The 23,134-nt window shown below is 36.1% G+C and overlaps 1 protein-coding gene across 1 annotated transcript in view; it reads right to left on the bottom strand.

The window, feature by feature from the left end:
• Nucleotides 1-60: 60 nt before the first annotated feature.
• Nucleotides 61-23,134, bottom strand: part of PLOD2 (procollagen-lysine,2-oxoglutarate 5-dioxygenase 2) — a 65,258-nt gene continuing 42,184 nt past the window's right edge. The window contains exons 9-20 of the mRNA XM_029960743.1: nt 22,329-22,430; nt 18,440-18,565; nt 16,786-16,907; nt 9,467-9,571; nt 9,078-9,203; nt 7,802-7,943; nt 5,088-5,201; nt 4,636-4,701; nt 4,032-4,136; nt 1,995-2,141; nt 1,640-1,765; nt 61-1,269 (exon numbers count right to left, since the gene is read on the bottom strand). Coding sequence (XP_029816603.1) covers nt 1,114-1,269; nt 1,640-1,765; nt 1,995-2,141; nt 4,032-4,136; nt 4,636-4,701; nt 5,088-5,201; nt 7,802-7,943; nt 9,078-9,203; nt 9,467-9,571; nt 16,786-16,907; nt 18,440-18,565; nt 22,329-22,430 — 1,437 coding nt within the window. The 3' untranslated portion in view covers nt 61-1,113. The remainder of the gene's footprint in view (nt 1,270-1,639; nt 1,766-1,994; nt 2,142-4,031; nt 4,137-4,635; nt 4,702-5,087; nt 5,202-7,801; nt 7,944-9,077; nt 9,204-9,466; nt 9,572-16,785; nt 16,908-18,439; nt 18,566-22,328; nt 22,431-23,134) is intronic.

Below are 23,134 nucleotides of genomic sequence, written 5' to 3'. Positions count from 1 at the left end.
CTGTAAAACAATGGCAAATGCAAAGAAACTATCTAATACAGTCAAGTAACAGCTGTTACATTAATTTAAAATTACCCTTTATTTTTCACAAGTTTTTCCAACATGTTGTGCATTTTGGCACTGTAGACTTTGAGACAGCTTCAAGTTTCTTTAAATTACAAACAGTAGATACAGTAGGAATATTTTAAACCAATTTCTTTAAAATAAATGTCAAGTTAAAACCCTTAGCTTTAAAGAGAGACTGCCACCATTTCATCTTCCTGATACAAAATTCAAGTAATTTTAAGAGTAGAAAATTGTCTCTACAAAACATCCTATTATTACAATTTACCAGTATTCTGAAAATAAACATCAAATTTCCAGTATCAATTGGGTGCAATTACACACTTAGAAAAATAACTCACTTTAAATGAAGGTCACTTGCTGAAGAAAAGTAAGTTTTCAACAGGATGAGTTCTCAAAAACAAATGATAAACCATTTTTTCCCCTGGATAAATGATTTAATCCTTGTTCTATCTCTGCAATTAATTTATTTTTTCTTCTACAGGTGTACATTTCAGTATTGAAAATGAATTAAGGAAACAGGCTACGGGGATATTTTCCCTTCAGTATATACCGGCATATGCAATTATTGCTTATCCGAAACAACTGTAAACAAGATGCACTTCATTTCGTTTTTATGTTGTGATTTTTCACTGCTTGGTACCAAATATACAGACCACACAAACTTTAGCTGTGTCGCTTTACTGAATGAAAACCACAACAATTTTTTCCGATGATTTTGTATCTAGAGTTGTTTGGGTTTGTTTTTTTCTCAACGAAGAAATGGATTCACTATGCTTTTCCATTTGCCCTCCTTACCTACTCTTTAGGTCAGCAGAATGGAAAAACAAGCAGGACACATTTATTTGTGACTGAAGGCTCAGAGCAGATATCAAGAAATCTTCAACAATATCAGAATATTTTCTGGTTTTCATTCTTTTTCCCCAAAGTACCTTTGTTGCGTAGGTACAAGAACTTAAAGTTTCTTTTATCACCATCTTCCAGAAGAAATCTATAAATAAACGTTTGTGTAAAGAACACTGCTGTTGAAGAGGGAAAAAAAAAATAAAATTAAGGATCAATAAATGATACTGCAATGTATCTTGTGCCATTCAAGATAGGAAGTCCTTCGTGTAAATGTGTAAGTCTTCCTGGGTGCATGAAACTCCATCCTTTCCTGGGAGACTCAATGGAGCAGTTGTACCTAATAAATTTACATCCACCTCCCTGTAGTAAAAACACAAACAAAATAAAACCCTAAACATTTATCCTGTGTTTTAGTAAAGTAAGTTCATTTTTATATATCCATGACTTCAAATATTTTACTATTATTAATAGGCTGTTAATTTTTTCTTTTGCTATCCCAAGGTTATTTAAATGACACTATCTTTAGAGCATTACACAACACACATGCATTTGCAATCAAAGACTTCCCCTTGCTTTGCTTTAGCGTTTGCTGGATAACAACTCATTCAAGCAGCAACTCTGACAAACATCTTCAATAACTTTACTGTAAATTATACAATTTGGGCTCTAGTTTGAAAATAACATTGGGCACTCAAAGGACATTTTTTAAGTTGGTAAGTTGTCAACTCACTTGAAAGTCCTCTCCTACTTTGTTGAGAGCGATGTTGATTGTGAACGTGGAGGAATCATGATGAGGTCTGAGTGACCGTTGTCTGTCAGGGCTGTATTTCACAACAAAATTCAGTAATGCATACCCCTGAAATAAAACATACAGTCAGACTTCAAGTTGTGAACTGCCAAGTCACATACAGGACTCTTGGGATTTTTTCAAGTTTAGTTAAAAAAAAAAAACAAATAACATCTGTTTATAACTACTCCTATGCCATGTATAAACTCCCCAACAAAATCAAATAGGGCAATTCGATAAAATTCTTAAATTTAGTCATGCCATGGAGTAATTATCTGCAAAAGTTTTAATCCCATACCTTGGTATAATAGCCAGCAAACACCTTCAGCGTTACTGGTGCAATGAACTCCCTTATGAAATGCAGCCATTCATTATCCAGTCCGATTTGCTTCATATGAATATCATCAGTTGGGACATTTTCATAACCTCCAGAAATACGGCTGTCCTAATGAAAACACCGCAAACAGCCATGAAATATGAACGCAAAATGTTTCTGGCATTTCTACAAATATTTATTTGAAATCTACAGAATCACAGAACTGCAACAAAGCAATACTTCAGTGAGCATATGTGAGCTTGCTGTATAGCAAATTCCACAGCTAACTGTCATAGAAAAATCCTGAGATATTAATTAGCAAAAGCTGGAAGTTTTTTAAAGGATGAGTAAATATTTGGATGTGTTGCCTGTAAGTAAGAGAGCTTCTTGGGGTAATGGTTTTATTTATTGAGTTGCAGATGGAATTGAAGTTGTATCAGATTAAGAGAGTACAGGCCTCAACTTGACACAGCAGAAAACACTGAAATAATTTGAAGATGAAAGTATGGTAAAATCCCTTCTGGAGGCTCCTACCTTCAGTAAAATTGTGACTACAATTATTCTCATTTCCATGGTACCACATTTGTGAATTAGACAAATAAAATCCTCTGATTTTAGTGGTAGTTAATAAATACCTTGAAACTCCTGAAAACACTGACATAATACCTCAGAACATCCCCCTCATGGAGATGAATTTGACAAATTAGTACTTAGGTGGTAAATTAGCAAAACCTGTGGAACAGTTATCAACAGCTATCCAAAAATCAGCCTTGGGTAACTGTCAGGTAACTACTACAGAAACTGCACTACTGTTAGTGTCTAATTTGCTAATTCAAAGTTTGCATAAGGTTTACATGGCAGTTTTGGTAGCGGGGGGGGGGTACAGGGGTGGCCTTTGTCAGAAGCTGCTGGAAGCTTCCCTTACATCTGAGAGGGCCAATGTCAGCTGCCTCCAAGACAGACCCACAGCAGGCCAAGCCCAATGGTGTCAGAGACAGCACCTCTGTGATGGCCACGTCTTTAAGAAAGGGGGGAAAAAAACCAGTGCAACAGAAATTGCAGCTGGAGAGGGGAGTGAGAATATGTGAGAGATAGCCCTACAGACAGTAGGGTCAGTGCAGAAGGAGGGGGAGGAGGTGCTCCAGGTGCTGGAGCAGAGATTTCCCTGCAGCCTGTGGTGCAGACCATGGTGAGGCAGCTGTGCCCATGTAGCCCACAAAGGTCCAAGGTGGAGCAGAGATCCACCTGCAGCCCCTGGAGGACCCCACGTCAGATCAGATGGATGCCCAAGGAAAGCTGTGACCCCACGGGAAGCTCCCCCATGGGGAGCAGGGTTCTAGCAGGATCAGTGATGCTACAGGGATCCCACACTGGAGCAGACTGTTCCTGAAGGGCTGCACCCCATGGAAAGGACCCACACTGGAGCAGAGGAAGTGTGCAAGTCCTCCCCCTGAGGAGGAAGGAGTGGCAGGAGACAATGTGATGATCACAATCTCCCATTTTCCCATCCACATGAGTTGCTGAGGAGGAGGAGGTAGAGAAAATGAGGACTAAATTTAAGCCTTAGAGGGAGGAGTGGGGAGAAGGTGTTTTTAAGATGTGTTTTCATCGCTCATTATATTATCAATCAAATCAGAGTAGGAAGGAAACTAATCTCCTGAAGTTGAGTGTGTTCTGCCTGTGATGGCAGTTGATGAGTGATCTCTCCCTGTCCTTAACTCATGAGCCTTTCGCTGTATTTTCTCTCCCATGTTCAGCTGAGGAGGGCAGTGATAGAGTGGCTTTGGTGGATGCCTGGTGTCCAGCCAGGGTCAACCCACCACTGGGTTAATTGAAGAATATCTCTAAATCTATTGAACAAGAAGCTACGTGCTAGACAAAACTAAGCATTTTACACCACAAAGCAGAGGTTTCAGGTCACTGGCAATTGTTGGGATATTTTTTGTTGCAGTACACTGTGACTCACTATTGTAAAGGTACTCACTCATTAAGGTCATGTTTATATAGGCTGACACTTACCTGGTGTTTTCCACCAGACCATTGTCCAAAATGTTCCATTTCTTCTACCAGTTCGTCACAGGCAGCGTCAGAAAATATGGGAAACCAAAACACATCTGGACATGGCTATAAACAAAATAAAATTTAAAAATTTGATCCCCAAGTACATTCTCACATAAGCAAAAAGTACGAGCTACCTTGTAAGCCATGACCCAGCATTAACAGGTGTGTCAGTGTACCCACACATTCTGTGCCTTATGGCTCTAAATAACAACCCTGATCTTCTGCATTACAAGCTATTATGAGGAACAGTTTAAAACTTAACATTGTTTTAAACACAAAACCAATTTATCACAGCTTCTTAAGGAGGTAAAGTTCATTAAGTCACTGTCCCTAATTGTCACAGAACTCATCATCCAACACAAGGGCTCTGTCCAGATCAGCTGCATGAAAGCAAGAAGCCTGGACCAAATGGACCATCATGGCAAACATTCAGTTCTGATCCAAAACATTAAAAAAAAAATTTCAATCATAGACTAAAACAGCATTTGTGTGGAAACAGTTACTGTATGCCAATTTATTATCAGTCAGTTCCACAAATTTTTAGAAAACTACTTATACCCACCTGTTCTACTATATTATCAGTGAAGATCTTTGAGTAGTTTGGATTTATATAAGTTTCCTTCCAGTCCTAAAAAACACCATGATTTTAAAACATTATAACAAAACAAATAAATTTAAGTGACAAAAAATCTATTCATTTGCTCTATCGAAAGCATTGAAACAATTAAACAATTTCTTATACCATAAAAAAATTGGTTCTTATCATGTCAAAACTTATGAAGCCTGTTACATCAGGGCCATATCTCCAACTCCTTACTCTCATCATCAGTTAGCTTATTGCTATATTGTTTGCTTAGGTGGGTTAGAGAGAACACCTTTCAGTACATAATCAATATTATGCATAGCAGACAAATGTTCTCCATGTAAAGTCCTTAAAACCTAAGCCCTTTATAATATATAAACTTTACTTTTTTCTTGATAAAATAACTCTTTCATCAATAATTAGATGCATACCACAGGATTTTCAAATATCTGCCAGAGGTCATTGTTGTAGTGGGAAGTATTGTAATTGGCTGTAGAAAGAAGTCTTCCAAATTCATGTCTGTTGGTAATGTACATGAAAACACCCTATACCAAGTAGAGAAAGCATCATTAGCAAAACTGTCCATCTTAGCAAATACCAAGTTTTAAAAAGGTCTGTTTATGACTGCACTTCCATAAAATATATCACACACTTGGACACACATTATTATAAATGTGCTGATCATTTAGCATCCTAATTTTCAAATGTTTGACTCCAATCACCAGCTACTGTTCATAATATTTTCTTTACAAGCATTTGGTTGTATTATTTTCTAAACACATTAAACTGAAACATATATTGTTGAGAACATAAAACCATGTACAGTTATAGAAAGGAAAAAACAGAGAAGCAACTGGTTGATTTGTTTCCCAGAAAACCTAAGCAGACACACTGGAAGCATCTTTTCTCAAACTGAAAATGCTCACACAAGAAAACCAACATCTAGGGTTTAGTTTCCAATTAAAAACTGAAAGAATAAGCTAACAATCACAGGGCTCTTGAAAGTCAGAACAAGAAACTTATTTCAGAGTATTCACTACGTGATCCGTCTGGTGAATTGGCCTGAAATAAAAAGATATTGGCAAATACAGCACACAACAATATTCAGATCAGCATACAAAACAGCTGAGCACTCTGAAGTCTGGTCACATAATTATATGCAAGATATGAAGTGTGGTAAGATACAGCTTTATTATCAAGCTATTAACAGAAGATATTAACAGAACTCTCTTGATTAGAAATAGTAGTAGAAAATAGTATTTTTAAAAAGAAACTTAGGTTCTGTGGGACTTTTTTAGTTTACAGTTTTTCAGACTAAAACTTCATTTCTGAAATGTTTGTGACTTTTGGATTTGCAGCGGACAAAGACAACATCATTTGGGCATTTTGGTACTTCTGTCTACGTTTTTGTCTGAAAAAGAGTTAAACTGTTAGAAAGATAATGATTATGTTAAACATGCCCAAAATCATTGGGCGCTTACCAAATCATAAAATAGCTGCAGCAAGGAGAATAAGGAGGGCCTGGGTCAAGAAATACAGCTTAAACTGACATTGTGGTCACTGAGGGGGCCTGGCAGAACTGGGTGATTAGAGCTTTACTCCTTCCTAAGACTGCTGAATCAATTTTAGCTACAGAGGCACAGCGTCAGCACACCTTGGCCTCAGAAGCACTGAGAAACCTCCCTGGGGAAACAATGAGCCTCTCTAAGATACATTGAGCTGGTCATGAAGAACCTGTCCCTGGTAAAAACTTGAACCTCAGAAGACTGAAGAGAAAGCTAGAGCAGTATTTCATTAGAGTGAGTGGACAGAAGAGAAGTTATCTTCCTGTGGTAGAATAATACTGCATGTAATAATAACTCATTAATAAAAAAAATAAAGCAAAACCTTTGGGGGTCTGAGCATATGGAATGTTTCCGAAGAAGGGGAGTCTTTTTCCCTTTGTAAAGTCTAAAATGAAGGAGAATCATCACATCAGTTTTCTGATACATAATCTCTCTTTTTCTGACTACGAATAGGTTTCCACAGTTACATCAGGTAAACAGCAGCCTTCGCTTTATAGCTGATATGCCTTTACAGACAACATGCATCTCCAAGCAAAGCTCTTAATACACATGTCCAAGCTGTTTCCACCAGCCCCTTCTTATCTGCTGCCAATACAAAAACAAGCACATACCAAACCATCCTACAGCCCAGACTGAGAAGGGGGAAAAGAGAAAGCAATTTTCTGAGGAGCCAGTCAGATTAGTTTAATGAGCACATGGAAAGCACAAGTTGGCAATAACTGATGCTGAGAAGGTTTGAACACAACAGGATTGGACAGCAACGTTCTGAGGAATCAGTACAAACAAAGGAGATCATGCCTTGTTATGAGGGAATAAAAAAATCAATACTTGCCAACTTTTCTTGTTCAATTCAGCAAAATTATTTTTCAATGCTATAGTGTCTGGAAATAGGTCTGGTTTAGGTCTTATTTGTTTCTGTGCTGAAACTAGTGTAAATATCAGTAGAAATGTGGATTTACAAATTCATAACTTTACAGTACAAATACGTTTTCTCTCAGTACTTACAGCTTAATGCAAGTAACACATTTCTGATACAGTTTTTATCTATCTAGAAAACTTAATGAGTAATTCATGCTCCTTAAGAAGATTCCGACCATTTGATAAATTATTTGGCCTCTCATATAACACTGCTCACCATTATTTTAAATATATACCTACTTAGATAAAAAAAATTGCAAAATATTCCAACTTAGTCTGCTACAAGTTTCACACTGTATAAAAATGTGCATAAAAGAGGTGGTCCAAATGCATTGGTAAGTTTTAAATAAAACAGAGTAGAGAAGTTGAGCCCTCTTTCATCTGTTGAGGTTGCGCCAATGAGAAAGGTATTTTAACCTCAATAGACATTTCCAGGGAATTTAACTAGAAACCATCATGCAGTCAGTGCACCAGTGCACTGGCTTTGCAAAAACCTCTGTTCTCAACAATTTAAAGAAATAAACCTAGTGTTCTATCTCACAAAAATTGGCCAGTACTTTAAATTAGAATTAAAATATAATATCCAAGATCAATCAAGTAAAGCAGCGAAGTATAGCAGACATGAGTGTATTTGAAAGCAAGCTGTTATAGATACACCTTACCATTTCCCTGGCATTCCTGCAGAGTGCCATATCAGGATCCAACTTATCACGCATGAAGTAGTTCTTTTCTTTCATCTCTGATCTGAGAGTTTGTCCCTTAATTAAGTATATATTAGCCATGTAAGGGATATTCCATACTCCTCTGTTGAGAAAAGAACAAAAACAAACCCAACACATACAAATAGTTTAAAGCTATGAAAACTAATTTGTTGCCTATTCTATTAAATCAGGATCTCTATATCTGCTGACAAGAGTAAGTAATTTGCAAGGAGAAGAAGCTGAAAGGTTCCCAAGACATTTGAAAAACTACATCTGGACATCTCAAACATAGGCGTAGGCAGTAACTCAATTTTTATGAAGTATTGTTATAAAAATATAGAGAGGTCAAATTCTCTATGGAGTTTTAACTAGAAATTTACTTCATATTTCTATAGTTAAAGCAATCAGTCAAACTCTCTTAAAATATTATTCTACACTGCCAGATGGAAAAAGTAATTCCAAAACAGATTTTTAAATGAGTTTAAAGACTTCACTGAGACTTCACACAGCTGGTCTGACCTCCTCACACAAATACCCATGGACCACAGCAGGCTGTGTATTTATGTGACTTGGGCCAATATCAACACAAAAGCATTGCTTTGAGAATGCTCACTCTGCAGATTTCCTCCCTCTCAGCACCACGAGCACATCTTTCAGTACAACTGAAAACAAGCAGTCAATCTGTTTCTGACCTTTCTGTTCTTCCACAGCAATGAAAAGGCATCACCACATGGGAAAGTCAAGCTTGGAAAAACTTACATCACATTCATTAGGGGAAGGATAAACCCAAAAGTTTATCCTTGACAAAAGTATTGCTGAAGAGCTCCTTAAGATATATCTGACAACATATGCAGGATGAAAAACATAATGAAATTACAGTTGTCCCCCTGGTTAAGCATTTGTCCCAAAGAGATGACAAAGTCATTTGATGAATGCAACAATCGTTCCTTTTGGCTGAGGTTCCAGGGACAAAGTTTTGGGGTTGCTATTTGTTTGTCCTGCCTTTTCCTGTATTATGCACTGCTAGAGTAATCAGGCACAAACAGACCAGTACTAGTAAACTAGTAATGATTTTGTCCAGTACTAACATCAGCTCATTAGGTTAAGCACTTTGCTTTTTTTTTTTTTTCAAGCTGTAAATGGGAAGTAACAAGTGTATTTCTATGAAATTAAAAATGCAAAACAATATAAGCATATTGGGTGCCTTGACTTTAACAATTAGCTTACAACTACTTACACTCTGTTCCCTTGGACAATATCAACATAATCTTCTGATCGGGCATAGTAGCCATCTGGGCTCAAAGCACCCCAGAAATTAGACCAAAGCTTCCCGTGACGAGTTACAAGCGGAGCAATTATCTTTCTGTGAAATGACATATTTGAATAAGAAAATATCAAACTCTGAAGCATTTGAAATTCACATCAGGAACTGCTGCTTGACAGGTACAAAATGCTTTGTGAATTGTTGGTCTCCAAGCCTCTTATGAAATATGGCAATGAAATACCACAGGTAAACAAAGAGGATCTAACTCTATGAGAACAGAGGGGATCTTATTTTCTCTGGACGGGCCCCAGAGAATCCTTTCAACCCAAAGGAAATTCTACAAAATAAGAGATATACTACACCTGTTCTGTTCTATCAGTATTCTTAAAGTTTTTGGGTTTGTCAGCACAACATCTGCATCTATGTTTAAGTAATATTCACATGCTTTATCCTGGCGACAAAGGTCCCTAAAAAGACAAAAAAAAGAATTATTAACTCCCATATGTCCAGAAAAAAATAAATCACAAACAATAAAACAAACAAACAGATAAAAAACCCCAAACCACAACTAAGTACTCTACTAATTCATTGCATTAAAAGCCCTCTGCAGCACAGTATTGTAAAGAAAGGTGTGTTTGGATTACAGTAGAGTGATTAACTAAAAGAAAATTTAAATACATGGATCAGATGCCTTATATTTTTCTTTTAATAAACTAAGTGACCTCTAACCTTTACCAAGTTCAGTAATACCTACTATACAGTTTCCTAATGGAAAACAGGGTGGGAGAATCATGCCACTAATTTATATAGTTGGATATCGGTACAGTCACTTCATAGTGAAATAGTGAAGTAAGAGTAAGCTCCTCTAGCAAGACTCCATGTGGTTGTAATATTATCTTTGGAAAAAGATTCTACAGATGTGATCTGATGATCTGAATAGTAATTGAAACCTTATGGAAGGTGTAAGACAAAAAGTATAAAGAAATATACATTTAAAGACCTTTTCTTTGTCTTTTTTTGTGACTTACAAGAACAACAGGGTTGGTAAAGAGAAATATAAACAAACTGCACAGGCAGTGAATGGAAATTCGAAAAAGTAATTGAGTTTGTCCACACACTATTTCTGTGTTACCATTTTGATCTCAGAAGAATAAACTATCTGTGCAGATTCCCAGGCCTTCAAGAGAAAGCTGCCACCAAGCAAAAAACACATTCTACCATAAAAAAAAAGGATACACGGACCACGTTTGTATGTTTCTGTCAGGGTGCACTTGCTAGGCTATACCTGCTAGAGTGAATTTAGCTTTCCTATGCCATCAGAACAGCAGGAGATTACAGCAAATCAAATATACTTTTAGAGGAAGTGCAACAATTTCCTCAAGTCAATACTACAGCAGTAGCTTCCTATCATGCAGGTGGTGGCATTGATTTTGTGTATTTTTTCCCTATTTTAATTCCATCGTAACAGCTTGAAACACTAAAATTATTCTACTTTCTTGTTTTAAAACATCTATAAATACTGATTTAGTTTAAGTTCCACTTGATTTGATTGATTGTGACTGTTTTCTGCAAAGGAAAAGATCTCTGTCACTTCAGAAGATCTTATAAACACTGGATGTGACAGGTTACATACAAGTCAAGAAAACTGCTGGCATGGCTTCCTGCCTGCTTTTCTTCCCTTCCACTACCTAGCACTAAATGTTCCATAAGAACTACTACTTATCAACATCTTATAGGTCTTTTTGTTCAAACTTTCTCCTGCACAAAGGACTGAAGAGGTGTAACTTGGTTGGAATCATAAAAGGTACAGCTTTTTTATTCCATAAATTTAAGACATTCTTCCTCTTCAAGTCTGATCACTAAAGATGTGCTAATTGATCTGAGATATATTGTCAAGATACTCAAATATCAGAAGTGGTCTCCCCACTACTGCTGAGATCACTGTGTGGACAACACCCTCAGTTTAAATCTTTGGTCTGTCCTTTGAGGCAAAACTAGAGACTTTCTTCTATCTTATGCATATATTTTTATGACAGAAATTCCTTAATCAGCACTTTCACACATAATTGCCCCAGCTGAAACTACCAGGTTTTATTTTGGCCATAACATGGTCCTACAATTCAGTCTTTATGACATTTCCATTACTAACCTATTCTGTTCAAAGCTTTATAACTACTGAATGCAATTCACATGTAGCTTTATCATTAGCTTAATTACAATTACTAATAGTAACCTGACTTTTATATTGCACTTGGCATTGGATGTTAATTTTCTTCCAAAAACATTCAGCTCCTTTGTCATTATTCTAATGAGGAAAATAAACCCAAGAGACCAACAGACTTGATGCCAGTCCAGGGTTCCAGCCACAACACTGGCCAGCACATCCCCAAAAGCAGGTAAACTGTTTGCTGCTAAGAAAAATATGAGTGGAATTAACGTTTTTAATTACAAACATGTGATAAAGTGAAACAGATTTATAGTTAGTTGTAGATAAAATTAACTGGAAAATTAATTGCATAATAGTGAAATGAACTGTCCTTCAACTTTTGCCTTTTTATTTTTTGTGTCCCCATTCCCTTTAAATCCAGAACCAGAGAATTCTATTACAACTGGTCCCATGTGCTTAGTGTTAGAAATCCTCCTGTTCTTCATTCACACAGTAATCCAAACCACAGAATACTAAAAAGCTTTGGTCTAAGTCACATTCATTCATTCGGTAATCTACTGAAAACTCCTTGAAAGCATTACTGTCTTAAATAGTCCAGAAATGTCAAAGTTACCATTCTGACTTATTTTTTCCTCGTATTTCTTTCTCTACAACGTTGAAGACTGGATCACCAAATGGTAAAACTTATTCTTCACATTTGACATGATGACTTGTATCTGAAAATGCTAGGAGAATTATGCTTTAAAACACCAAGTTTTGCCTTTTGGTGATCCTTTGTGCTTTAAGCTCACTAACAAAAATCTCCCTAAAACACTACAGGTTTCACATAGAGATAGAAAGACAGTGATAAAAGTTTCAGTCAACATTAATAAAGCACACATACTCTCAAGAAATTCATGCATCTTCTCTTTAGGCTTTCAGTGCTGCCAAGTAGCTTTCTCAAGGAGATAAATGTAATCCTGAATATTCTCATGTTTTAAAGTATTACATTCTTACAGTATATGTTAATCTCTCCAGATGCAGAAATTCCAGATCATATGTAAAACTATTTGTTATGTATATCCAGGTCACTGCAAGGAACAAGTGGAAAGTGCTTTCTAGCAATGCTCATATGTATTGTAATATACTTTCTTACCTAAATGCAATGGCTAAAACCTTCAAACTACTTGCTTTACACTCCACCTGCTCTAAACCAAGACCAAATGTTGAAAAGAAAGCTGTATTCTTGTACATAGAGTAATTTCAGTGTAGTGATTAACAAAAATTTAGAAGGTGGCCAAGATTTTTTTGTTGGAAGTGTAAAGTGAAGCTCAGCAGATCAGTTTGAAGTATTTTGCAATCAGAGTGATGTTTGACTTCGTTTACAAACCACAAACCCATCTGGAACAGTGACCTCATCTGAAAATGGGAAAAAGTGTCACTGCTCTCTTCCTCATACTTTCCACTGAGATATTCCAAAGAATTAGCTGTTTATAAGAGTTAGACATAGACAATTTCTTTGCCATTGAGCCACCTTCTTTTTTGACATAGTTTGAACTTGCAATTAATCAAGTTACTGTTTTTACACCCCTCAGTTTGAAAATACAATTCCAAATGTGGACTGCAAGCCCAAAGTGAGAGCACTTAAACCATCTGACAGATCTCTGAAAGAAAAGGTGTTCCAGATACAAGACTTCAACACCCACTGAAAGACAGGGTGTCATCACCTGCCATTTAGAGTTACATTTTGCATCTCTCCAGGCAGCCACGATAGTATAAAGAAACTCTTATCAACCATCACTAAAAACAAACAAATGTAGCCAGAAAACAGCACTAATGTTTAGTTTTGCCTCTCATGTTTAAGTATTGTTACCACAGTCCACCACACCTGGAAGCTACTGAAATCAGGAACAGGTGGAAAAGTTGTTTTTCTGCAACACTCAAAATTCAAAATGCTGAAGTGTTTTGGAGAAGCACCTCCAGAAAAGCCAAGTCTCTAATGGAAAACACATGACATCTAGGAGAAAAAGATTTAATCCCCCCTGCTCTTACTTCAACCACAGCCAAGACACTTGCCCTACTCAAAGGACTGAAGGGGGGTCCTCCTGTGTCCATGACATTGTTTATCAACACCAAATGGGAGCTCAGAGACAATGATTTAATATCCTCCTTCAAGAAACACACAGGAAATCCCAAATCTAGCTCAAAATTCAATGGTGTTGTCGATGAACTCTAACTGATTCTGATCTACTCTTCCTGAAACTTTGGAAAGCTTTCAGTGTAAACTTTCACTAAAATGTGCACTTTACCACTAAAAGCTGAGGTAAAAGAAATTTTTTTAAAAGTTAAGGAAAAACTGCACACAGTTCTGTTACTAATGTTTTTGAGGGAGGAGAAAAAAAAAAAAGAAACAAGCCCCCAAAAGAAAAACCCTGAAGACTAAGTACTGGGGGAAAAAATATCATGCAAAATAAAAAGCTTTTTATAAATAAAGCCTCAGAAATGCATGAGAAAAATTCCCATATCTCCTGACTTTATGTTATTGCTTGAACATATTTAATTACTATTTTATGTTTTCTGACATAACAAATTCTGTAACAGCTGGCTGAAATCTCATCTGCAACCAAGGCAAAAATCACAGATTTTTTTCTTAAAGAAAAAAAGAAAAAACTGTAAGAACTATATCTTATAGACAAAGGCTACAAAAAAAAAAAAAAAAAAAAAAAAAAAAAAAAAAGAAAGACATGGAAATCAAGTGATGTACATTCAGGGAACATATTAAGAAAACATGCAGCTGAACCCTCCTTCTCTTTATTCTACTTGGCTCTCTTTCCATTTCGATTCAGCCCACAACAAGGAAAGCTGTGCACTCCTGTTCCCCAGTATTATTGAATTCTAACAAGTTTTTGCAGATTGCACAATTTTTGGTCCCTACTGAACTCTCACAAGCACAGGAGAGGGCTTTCCATGTCAAGAAGAAGCAAGAAAGTAAATGATTCAATTATTCTTTATTATGTGAATGAGAAAAGTAGATCAACTGCATTATATACTCAAAGTATTCTGCTGAAAAACTAGTCCTTCAATGCTTAAGTTGCCCCTCTCTGTATTTATTGAATCCTGTTTTGCTTCTTCAAATAAATAGACTCTGTGTGAAATGTGCAAGTGAGCAGAACAAATTAATTCTAAGTCTACCGGAAATTAACAGAGATACTAAAATCAGCTAATTTGGAAAAGGAGAGAAAGCAAGTGTTTGAGGCAGATGGAACAAAACTATCAGTCAATAATGCAGATAGAGGCAGGAGAAAATTAATCAGAAGACTGAATATATCAATCTCTGTAAATCAAAACAATAAACAAGTCTGAAGAATTACTCTTTTCAAGCTATTCCCATTGCAGTATTAGTGAGAAATAAATGAGGTTATGATGCTCAAAGCCAGATGAAGGGTTGAAAAGCAAATAATTTATTAGAGTAACTGCCCTTGCCTTGAACATCCTGTATTTCCAAATTAGACTTTTTAAAGAAATGTAAAATGTGTTTGTTCCAGTGAAGTTGGTGAGGTTCACAAGGGCAGCCATGCAGACCAGGTGTGCAAAGCAAGCAGCAGATTAACTGAATCTGCTTCAGACAAACTGAAGGGAGCCATTGAATTATATCTACATTGTCCACATGAAAGATCCTACTACTAACACTCAGGCTTTTTGGATGATTCAGTGTTTTGCCATTGTCTCATTCCACACACATTATACTTCATGTTTTCTCTATATACAATGTATCTCTTTAGGACAGATTCTTTATTAGAGGGGCCTTTCAAAACTGGAGCAACATGGGTCAAATTACATCCACACAGGGATAACACATCACACATATGATTATCTCCCTGCCTTTCAAACAGAATTTAAAATAATTTTGTGTAAATATTACAGAATCACAGAATCAACTTGGTTGGAAAAGACTAAACAAATAAAAGACCTCTGAGATCGTTGAGTTCAACCTAAATGGATAGCATTTTTATTTATTTAGCATGCTAAATATGCACTTAAATTACTATTATTTTATCCATAGATCAATCAAAGATCATATATCAAAAGCTCTTTCACATAAGTAGGTATATTCTATCAAAAGATGACAGGTTTAAAGATCTTTGGGTGAGATTTAGTAACAGTATAGATAGTGATTACACTGAAGATTCTGCTTTATGCTGTCTATATAGCAACAAAGAGGCAAAGGCAACTCCAGAATCTCCACCTCAGTTACACATAACATACACTAAAAAGAGTTTGCAAACATGGCACATTTGCTTTAGAGACTACTAGAAATAAAGAAAAGAATTATTTATAAACAAGTGAATGGTTGCATAGACTAACACTGGACATCTGCGGCATTCCTCGAAAGGCAAGGGGAGAGGCCTGGATCTCAGCCACAGATCAGTTTCCAAGTGGCTTCAGCACAACAAAATGCCATTTAAACAACTTTCCAAGAACACTACAGAAACTCAAGACTAGACCTTCATTCTTTCAGTTGATGCTATGAACAGCCTATGCTTTGCTCTTAAGTTTTGAACAGAAAATGGCCTTTTCAAACTAACTTCTCTGCTCATGGAAGATTTGGTAGAAGAGAGAGCGAAAGAACTATCAGAGAATGACGTCTGCTCAAGGGCCACCTGGGACTCTGATCTTGGTGGGATCCTGGTCTGTAAAACTCTATACTATGACTGATGTCCTGGAAGAGCCATGAGCAACTCTATGATAGCAACCAGTGCTGAAGCCAGTAAAGAAACCTTTGGACAGGGAGACCTGATGTGGGATACAAACTCCGAGGTTCAGATTTAGACCTGGTAAGTGCCAGGTTTAAAAACTAAAGTTTTGGATACTCTAGTAAGAAGAAAAAAAGAAAAAAAAAAGAAAAAAGGCAAGACAAACCATAAGATAAAGTCAGTTGCCTTTGCAAGTCTCGGTTTTGGTTTGTTTTTTTCTTTTTTTCCCCACTGGAAGAAGCAGCTAGATCACTTAAAAAAAAATATTCCTGCCTCTTTGAACTACAGGAAGAAATATAATTCCATCACCTGCACACCCAGATCAAGCCTTAACAGTGTGTTTACTTAAATATAATGTCACTTGAGGAAAAGAGTAGGGACTAAAACAACCAAAGTGCAATTGTTAAAAGCATATCCAATGCAACAGGTACTTCTATTCCATAAAAAGTTAGCTTAAAAATGTTTTGAATAAAAAAACAAAAATAAAACAAATACTATTGTTTATGCATTGTCTATGCCTCCATCAGAAGATGAGGCTATTAGGTAGTCCAAAGCAGAAGAATGTTTTCACAATGACTAAAAGCTTCTTATGTTAGACAAAACCATAAAACACTCAACAGCTCATATCTTATGTCTAGATCTTTTCTACCAAAAAAAGCTCCCACTTTCATATCTGAATATATAAAGTTGTTAATGGTTAAGATGCAAAATAACATACATGCAAAATGAAAACATGCTAGTGGTATGCATCAGTAGAACATATTTATAAATTACAACTTACATTCCCATGTTTCGGGCTTCTGCTTGACTCAGATTTTCTTCAGGTCCAACAATTTTTATATTTTTGATAATATTCTTGGCTTTTTCCCAGAATTTCTTGATGTGCTTTTCATGGTAAACCTCCTGCAATCATGTTAACATTGTTTATAGCAGATGAAAAGTACACTGCTATGAAATCATAAACATAAGTGTCCAAGAACACATTGTATTCTTCCCTAAAGAAACAGATGCCAAACATTTAAAATAAAGCTCTTCTGTCCAAAATTTTAGCAAAATAATCCAGAACATCAGCAATATTAATCAAAGCTGTACAATGATGCAAGATTCACAGATTGTTTATGCAATATTTTTCAGGATATTTATGTTACAATCTTTAAAACCCATCCTACAACCTCACACAGGGGTTTTTCATGCAACTCTAAATCGCTTTAGAGAGGGAGCTGCCACCTGTATCAAAGTGTGCAGGCACAGTCATTGTTTCTTTAAAATGCAGTCACACTGATTGTTTCTTTAATTTCTATTTACCCTACCTCTATTTACGAGAGCTCAGCTGCATTCACTACTTCCAAACCAGTGTCTTCAGTGTAGTTTCTGCCTATTATGCCTGACTTTAGAATAATTAAAATATTGGATAGGGGTTTTCCTCCCACTATAATAAAAAGCGATTCAGTTTTTATATTCATTTCAAATACCATAATATGACTTCTGGCTGAAGCAACAAAATAGCCTACAATTCCTATGTGCATATCACATTTAACATCCCCTTAGGAAAGCACATTGAAGGCTTTAAAGATAAGCTCTACTTCTGTTACTTATCCCTTTCATGCTACCATATCAACAGTAATTTACACACAGCGAGAAAGGGTACAATTAATTTTTACTCCCATTTCTCTTCCAGCCCAGTTTCTTCCAAAAGAATCATACACATTTGACACCTTGCTCACTAAAATCCCAGAATCACAGAATGGTTTGGGTTGAAAAGGACCTTAAGGATCATCTCCTTCCAAACCCACACCTTCCATTAGACCAGGCTGCTCAAAATAGCAAAACTTGACTGAAGGCACTAGTGAAGGACCAGCAACACCAGATCATTAGGTAATTAGCAAAAAGTATTCGAAAGCAACTTCTCTGTAGTACCAATCAGACTATATCTGAACACATCAGTCCTTCCCATGGGTCCCAGCAGGAATGCCAAGAGAAACACAAATGCATTGGAGAATCAAGAAGAAAAGCAAAACCTATGTCAATTATTAGATGACAATTATTAATAACATTTGGCCAGTCCTGAAGTGGTCAGGCAGTTGGCCTAGATGATCGTTGTAGGTGCCTTCCAACTGGAACTATTCTATTTTTACTCTCTTCTCTTGTTTTACGTCAAGCAGTACCTCCCCCAGAAGCACACACTTCAAAATACATTCTTTTTCATTACTAAAAGAATCTAAGCAGTTTCTTTAAAAAGACTTCAGTAAGCCCTGCCACAATTTCATTTAATTTGTGCATTTTTCACAGTTCAGCATACTAAACTCTGAAAAATTATCTCTTCCTATGCATTTTAACTGTGTTCCTATATAGAATCCATATACTCCCTCACACACTTTGATTCACTACATAATTTCCAAAATTGAAGTTTTGCACAATAGCAACATCATACTTACATTATTATGAACGAAGATACTGAGTGCCTCCCGTGGGTAGTCCAGAGTCAACAGTCTGTCTAAAAATTTAGGTAGGAAAGGAGTTGGTTGTTCAATGAAAACACCAATTTTTACTCTTGGATATTCCTAAAAAAAATGATATTTTGACATAACCAGTAAGATTTGCCTCCTTTCTAAGATTACTTATATTAAAGAGCAACTAATGTCACGTTGTAGTAAATTTAGTCCACACAGCTTTCAAGCAATCAAAACCAACTAGCTCAAAAGTGCTATGTGCCCTGTTTATTTTCACTGGCTTCACAAAAAAGTAAAGATAATGGATTTAATATTGCTGGAAAATTCTTTGAATTCAATAATAAACTGGAAGCAGAAAATAATGTATTATTGTTTTTAAAATTCTTACTTTAAAAGAATACTAAAACACCAAAAGAAGCATTTAAGGAAATATACCTAGAATGGCACAGCCAACTCATTTTTTGAAAATAACACACATACATACATAAGTTATATTTACAAGAAAATATAAGGAAGACTAGTTTTTTAAAAATAGTTAAAGAATAAATACCACAAAATATTTTAGTCATTTGTACTTTAAGATGAAGACTGCAGTACCCTTCTATAAATGTATATGCACTATTCCTCCCTGATCATTTCAAGTGGGCTTTGCATTACTTCCCCACCCACTGATTTTAGGAAGATCTTTGATAATCTAATTAGAGATTCTCTCCTCACATCCAAAGATATTGAACTTTTATCCACCTTATTTTAATCTGAATTCACATCTTCTGAACAGTGGTATTAATTCCTGGTGTGGAATTCCTGTGCTTGATAGAGATCATAACCACTAAAACAAACACTGACAGCACCTTTGTGCTTTGTGTATTCCTGAAGTATAGCATTACATTATGCAAGACAAAGAAATTTAACCTTCAGAGGCCTCAACTCCTACACAAAGAAATACATTGATTTAACAAAAATTATTTCCATCTCAAACCCAGACAATTATTACGAACGTCTAATCCACTACAAGGTTCAGAGAGAAACCTTATATGAGTATAAAAGTCTGCCAGTTAGCTTTCCCTAGCTTTCCAACACCCACTTGAAGAGTGTCTGGATAAACCATCAACACATGCTGAGATTTTAGTGTCACTGTCTACATCGGAAATCCAGAAACACCCTGGCAAAGGCACCAGATCGGAAACATTAGGCACCAGTGTTTACCCTGACTACCTCCTATTCACAGCTTCATCTGCAAACCTAATAAGCACTCACAGGGAGATCCTAATATCTTCAAAATAACTGATGAAGACATATGTGTCTCGAAAAAGGCACCTGAGAGTGGTGTCACAGGAACTGGTACCACTGATGGCCAGGAAAGCCATCGGACCAAGCAGAGCACACACATGTGCTGCCAATGGTAGAACTGCTGCAATAACTGATTTTTGTCATTCTCCCCTTATTTTCTAGGACAAAGGGAAACAGGTTCAGGCTGGACCTGCAAAGGTTATACCGAGAGTGAGGAATTACTGACACTGCTTCAGTACACTGAAGTGTGAACCACTTGGCTCTGCACTAAAATCTGTGACCAGAGCAAAATAGTGTTTAAAAAATTAAGAGTAAAAATTCCTGTAAACTGCATCTTCTCAAAGTAGAGTTCATCAATGTAGACCTTGGTTTACCACATAGTTGTCACTGCATAATCTGAGTCTACATCACAACAAGTATTTTGAGTATATTAAGTCAGAGGTTTTGGTTCTTCCCAGTTGTGCCTGAGTAAAAACACATTGGAAACACACAGTCTGCACCAGGATGTTACGTTTTCTCTGAGGTCACATATTTTTACTTTTTCACAAGCAGTAGTTGAGCATGTGACAATTTTTGGAAGAAATACAGAACAGTGTCTCAGTACAACTACACAGAGCAAAGTCCCAGATCTCCTGACACAGGAGTTACCAGTGAAGCGAGAGGATGAGTGAGGTCAGCCTTTCCAGATGCACTGGGAAGTCTTCATAGCAGTAGCAAGCTTTAGGACTTAAGAAGCAGTTCTTGGGGGATTAAGTTTGTTGTCCAGTTTAGTTTAGGTTTTAGAAAAAAAAAAAATTAAAAAACCCAACAACTTAAAAAATTTACATTTTTTGTCCAGGTGCATTCTTCAACTTATTTTCCATTACCTTTTTTTTACCTGAAGAGATAACTAATTTGAGGGTGGCACAGGCTGCTGACATTACAAGATGAAAGCAGCTACTGATGTTTCCACACCTCAGCCATGATCACTGCCCAGGAGATCCTGTTTCTGTGAAGGGCACAAGGACTGAGCAGAAGACTCTGCACATGAAGCTCTCAGCTCCTTTGAACAAAACTCCAAAAAACGAGCAAAATCCTCAGAAGATATGAGTGTACAAATGCAGAAAGTTAAATAAAACAATATGGGAAAAATTATCAGAGTAGTACTGCTCTTTTCACTGAGGATTTCTTGTCAAGTAGCAACCAGACAGGCCTGAACAGAAAGCACGTTCAGAAAATGAAATACTGCTTGTACTTCGAAATGCCTGAAGTAAACACTTCCACTGAGGCCAAGAAAAGCCTTGTTGTTTCTACTGGCAGAGTAAGCGAGGTATGAAGTCCAAGGAATGCATTACAGTAAGAAATACACATTCCAAGTAGATGTACATAAACCATAGGAAACTGTCCAGTAAATCATTGCAAGCTACTCCCCGTTACTGGCTTTAAGATTTAACTGCTCCCTCAACCATGTTTTAATTACCAATACCATTAGAAAAAACTTAGACAATTTGTTTTCTGCAGGTAAACTTTATGATGCGAGTGCCAACACTATTTCATTAAATCACCATTCAAATGTTGTCTCTTAAAAACAAAAATAAAATTAAAAATATTAAAAAAATCTGAAAGTTATTACAATCCCAGTAATGACTTTTTAAATTTATATCCCAGTCCATTAGCTATTTATTGCCCAGAAATTCTTTCACTTTTTCCCTTCACTACAAAGATAACAAGCCACTACTTCTTTCATGCTATCCTCAGCCACCTTCTAAGACCTGCTCCCATTCAAAACTTCAGTACAGAACAGAAACAAAACAGCTGCTGGAAACAGCCTGTTAAGAAAAATCAGAATTTCTTTTTAAGTACAAGCCTCACAATTCCACACGGTAGAGCTTAGTCTTTACTCTGCCTAAAATTTACTGAGTACAAGCTGAAATATTCATAAAGACACTAAAGACATCATGCTTGGAGCCAAAGAGCCAAAATTGCCAAATACTGGATATACACACATGTCATGTGTATGTTTTTTCTACAAGAATTCTGTACTGAAATCCAGTCTCAATCACATTATACTTTTTCTACAGAAACACATTTACATATACAATAGAGATATCTGTATTGTCCTTTACAAGGTAAAGCAGTTTTGACTGTTTATCTCAGAAAATGGGAATTGTAACCATATTAGTTAACTATTAAACTCTATTTGTAATAGAAATTGTTGAACTGATGCATACTTAGTATTTTGTAGGTCTGCTGCTAAAAATCTGAAATATCTAAAGAGTTTTTCTACTTCCCCCAAAATTCTAATTATTCACTTGTACGTTGCATGATTCAAAAATTATTCATTCACCCTCAGTAACAGAGGTAAAGATCTGGAAGGCTTTTGGGGATGGGATCATTTTCAGTAATACTGAGGAAGCCTATATTAAAGCCACTGATTATTCCAGTGAATTAGAATTTCATCTTTACAGTTTCATGTACCAGAAAAAAAGTCCTGATGTGTCTAAGAAACGTGATATTGCATAACAAAGCCACTTTGCCTCCGAAATCACTATACACCTCTCAACTGTATTCAAAAGGGGTTTGTTCCAGATAGGAGTATTCTTACCGTTAATGTTGACAGGTCTAACAAGTCTAAATCACAAACACTGCAACCAGTTTCCCGTGTCCAAGCATTAGGAATATAGTTTCCCAAATAATTCAAGTGAATCTGGTAAATAAATGAACAATTCAGATTAATGAAACATGTATACAAATGGTGATCTGTACCTTTAAACAATTCAGGTTTATTCTTTAATCTCTTGTAACTAAAGGCAACTGACAAGAAACAAGCAAAAATAGATGGTAAAAACTTCTTATCCTTTTTATTTACAAAACAGATTATATATGTACTATAAAGTCTATGAAAATTAGTATTTCATAAAAATGACATTGCACTTGAAGTAAAAAAAATATTTCATGTCAGAAGGTGAGGATAATTTGGTATGCATTTCAAAAAGTTTCTCTAACCAATGTTATTTACTAACCTGCAAATTGGAGAGATTAAATATGAAACAGAAGTATCTTCTAAATAAAAAACTTTGTTTGGAATAAATTCTGGGAATTACTTTCATTCTAGTTTCTTTACTAACTAATTAAAAATTTTTCCAATCCTAGTATACTATTGTCCTCTTAATTCAATTCTAACTTTAAAAGAGAAGAATCTAACCATACTGACAAAGTGATGCATAGTAAGAGTTTCCTCTTTGTTTTTAAAACCACATCACTACATGCAAAGATTGAGTTTTGTTGAATGTAACATAACTCATGGATTGGTATAAGAAGTTCCATCCTAAACTGTGTGCCCAACTGTAAAATACAGAACTTTTCTTTGGCAATGTGTCAGCAAAGCCAATGATGACACATAACTTCAGG

The sequence above is a fragment of the Manacus vitellinus genome, unplaced genomic scaffold (genome assembly GCF_001715985.3).
Source record: "Manacus vitellinus isolate BGI_N305 unplaced genomic scaffold, ASM171598v3 scaffold_29_pilon, whole genome shotgun sequence".
In the NCBI taxonomy this organism is placed as follows: domain Eukaryota; kingdom Metazoa; phylum Chordata; class Aves; order Passeriformes; family Pipridae; genus Manacus; species Manacus vitellinus.
The sequence above is the reverse complement of the archived record's forward strand: the minus strand, read 5'-3'. Positions and strand labels throughout refer to the sequence as shown.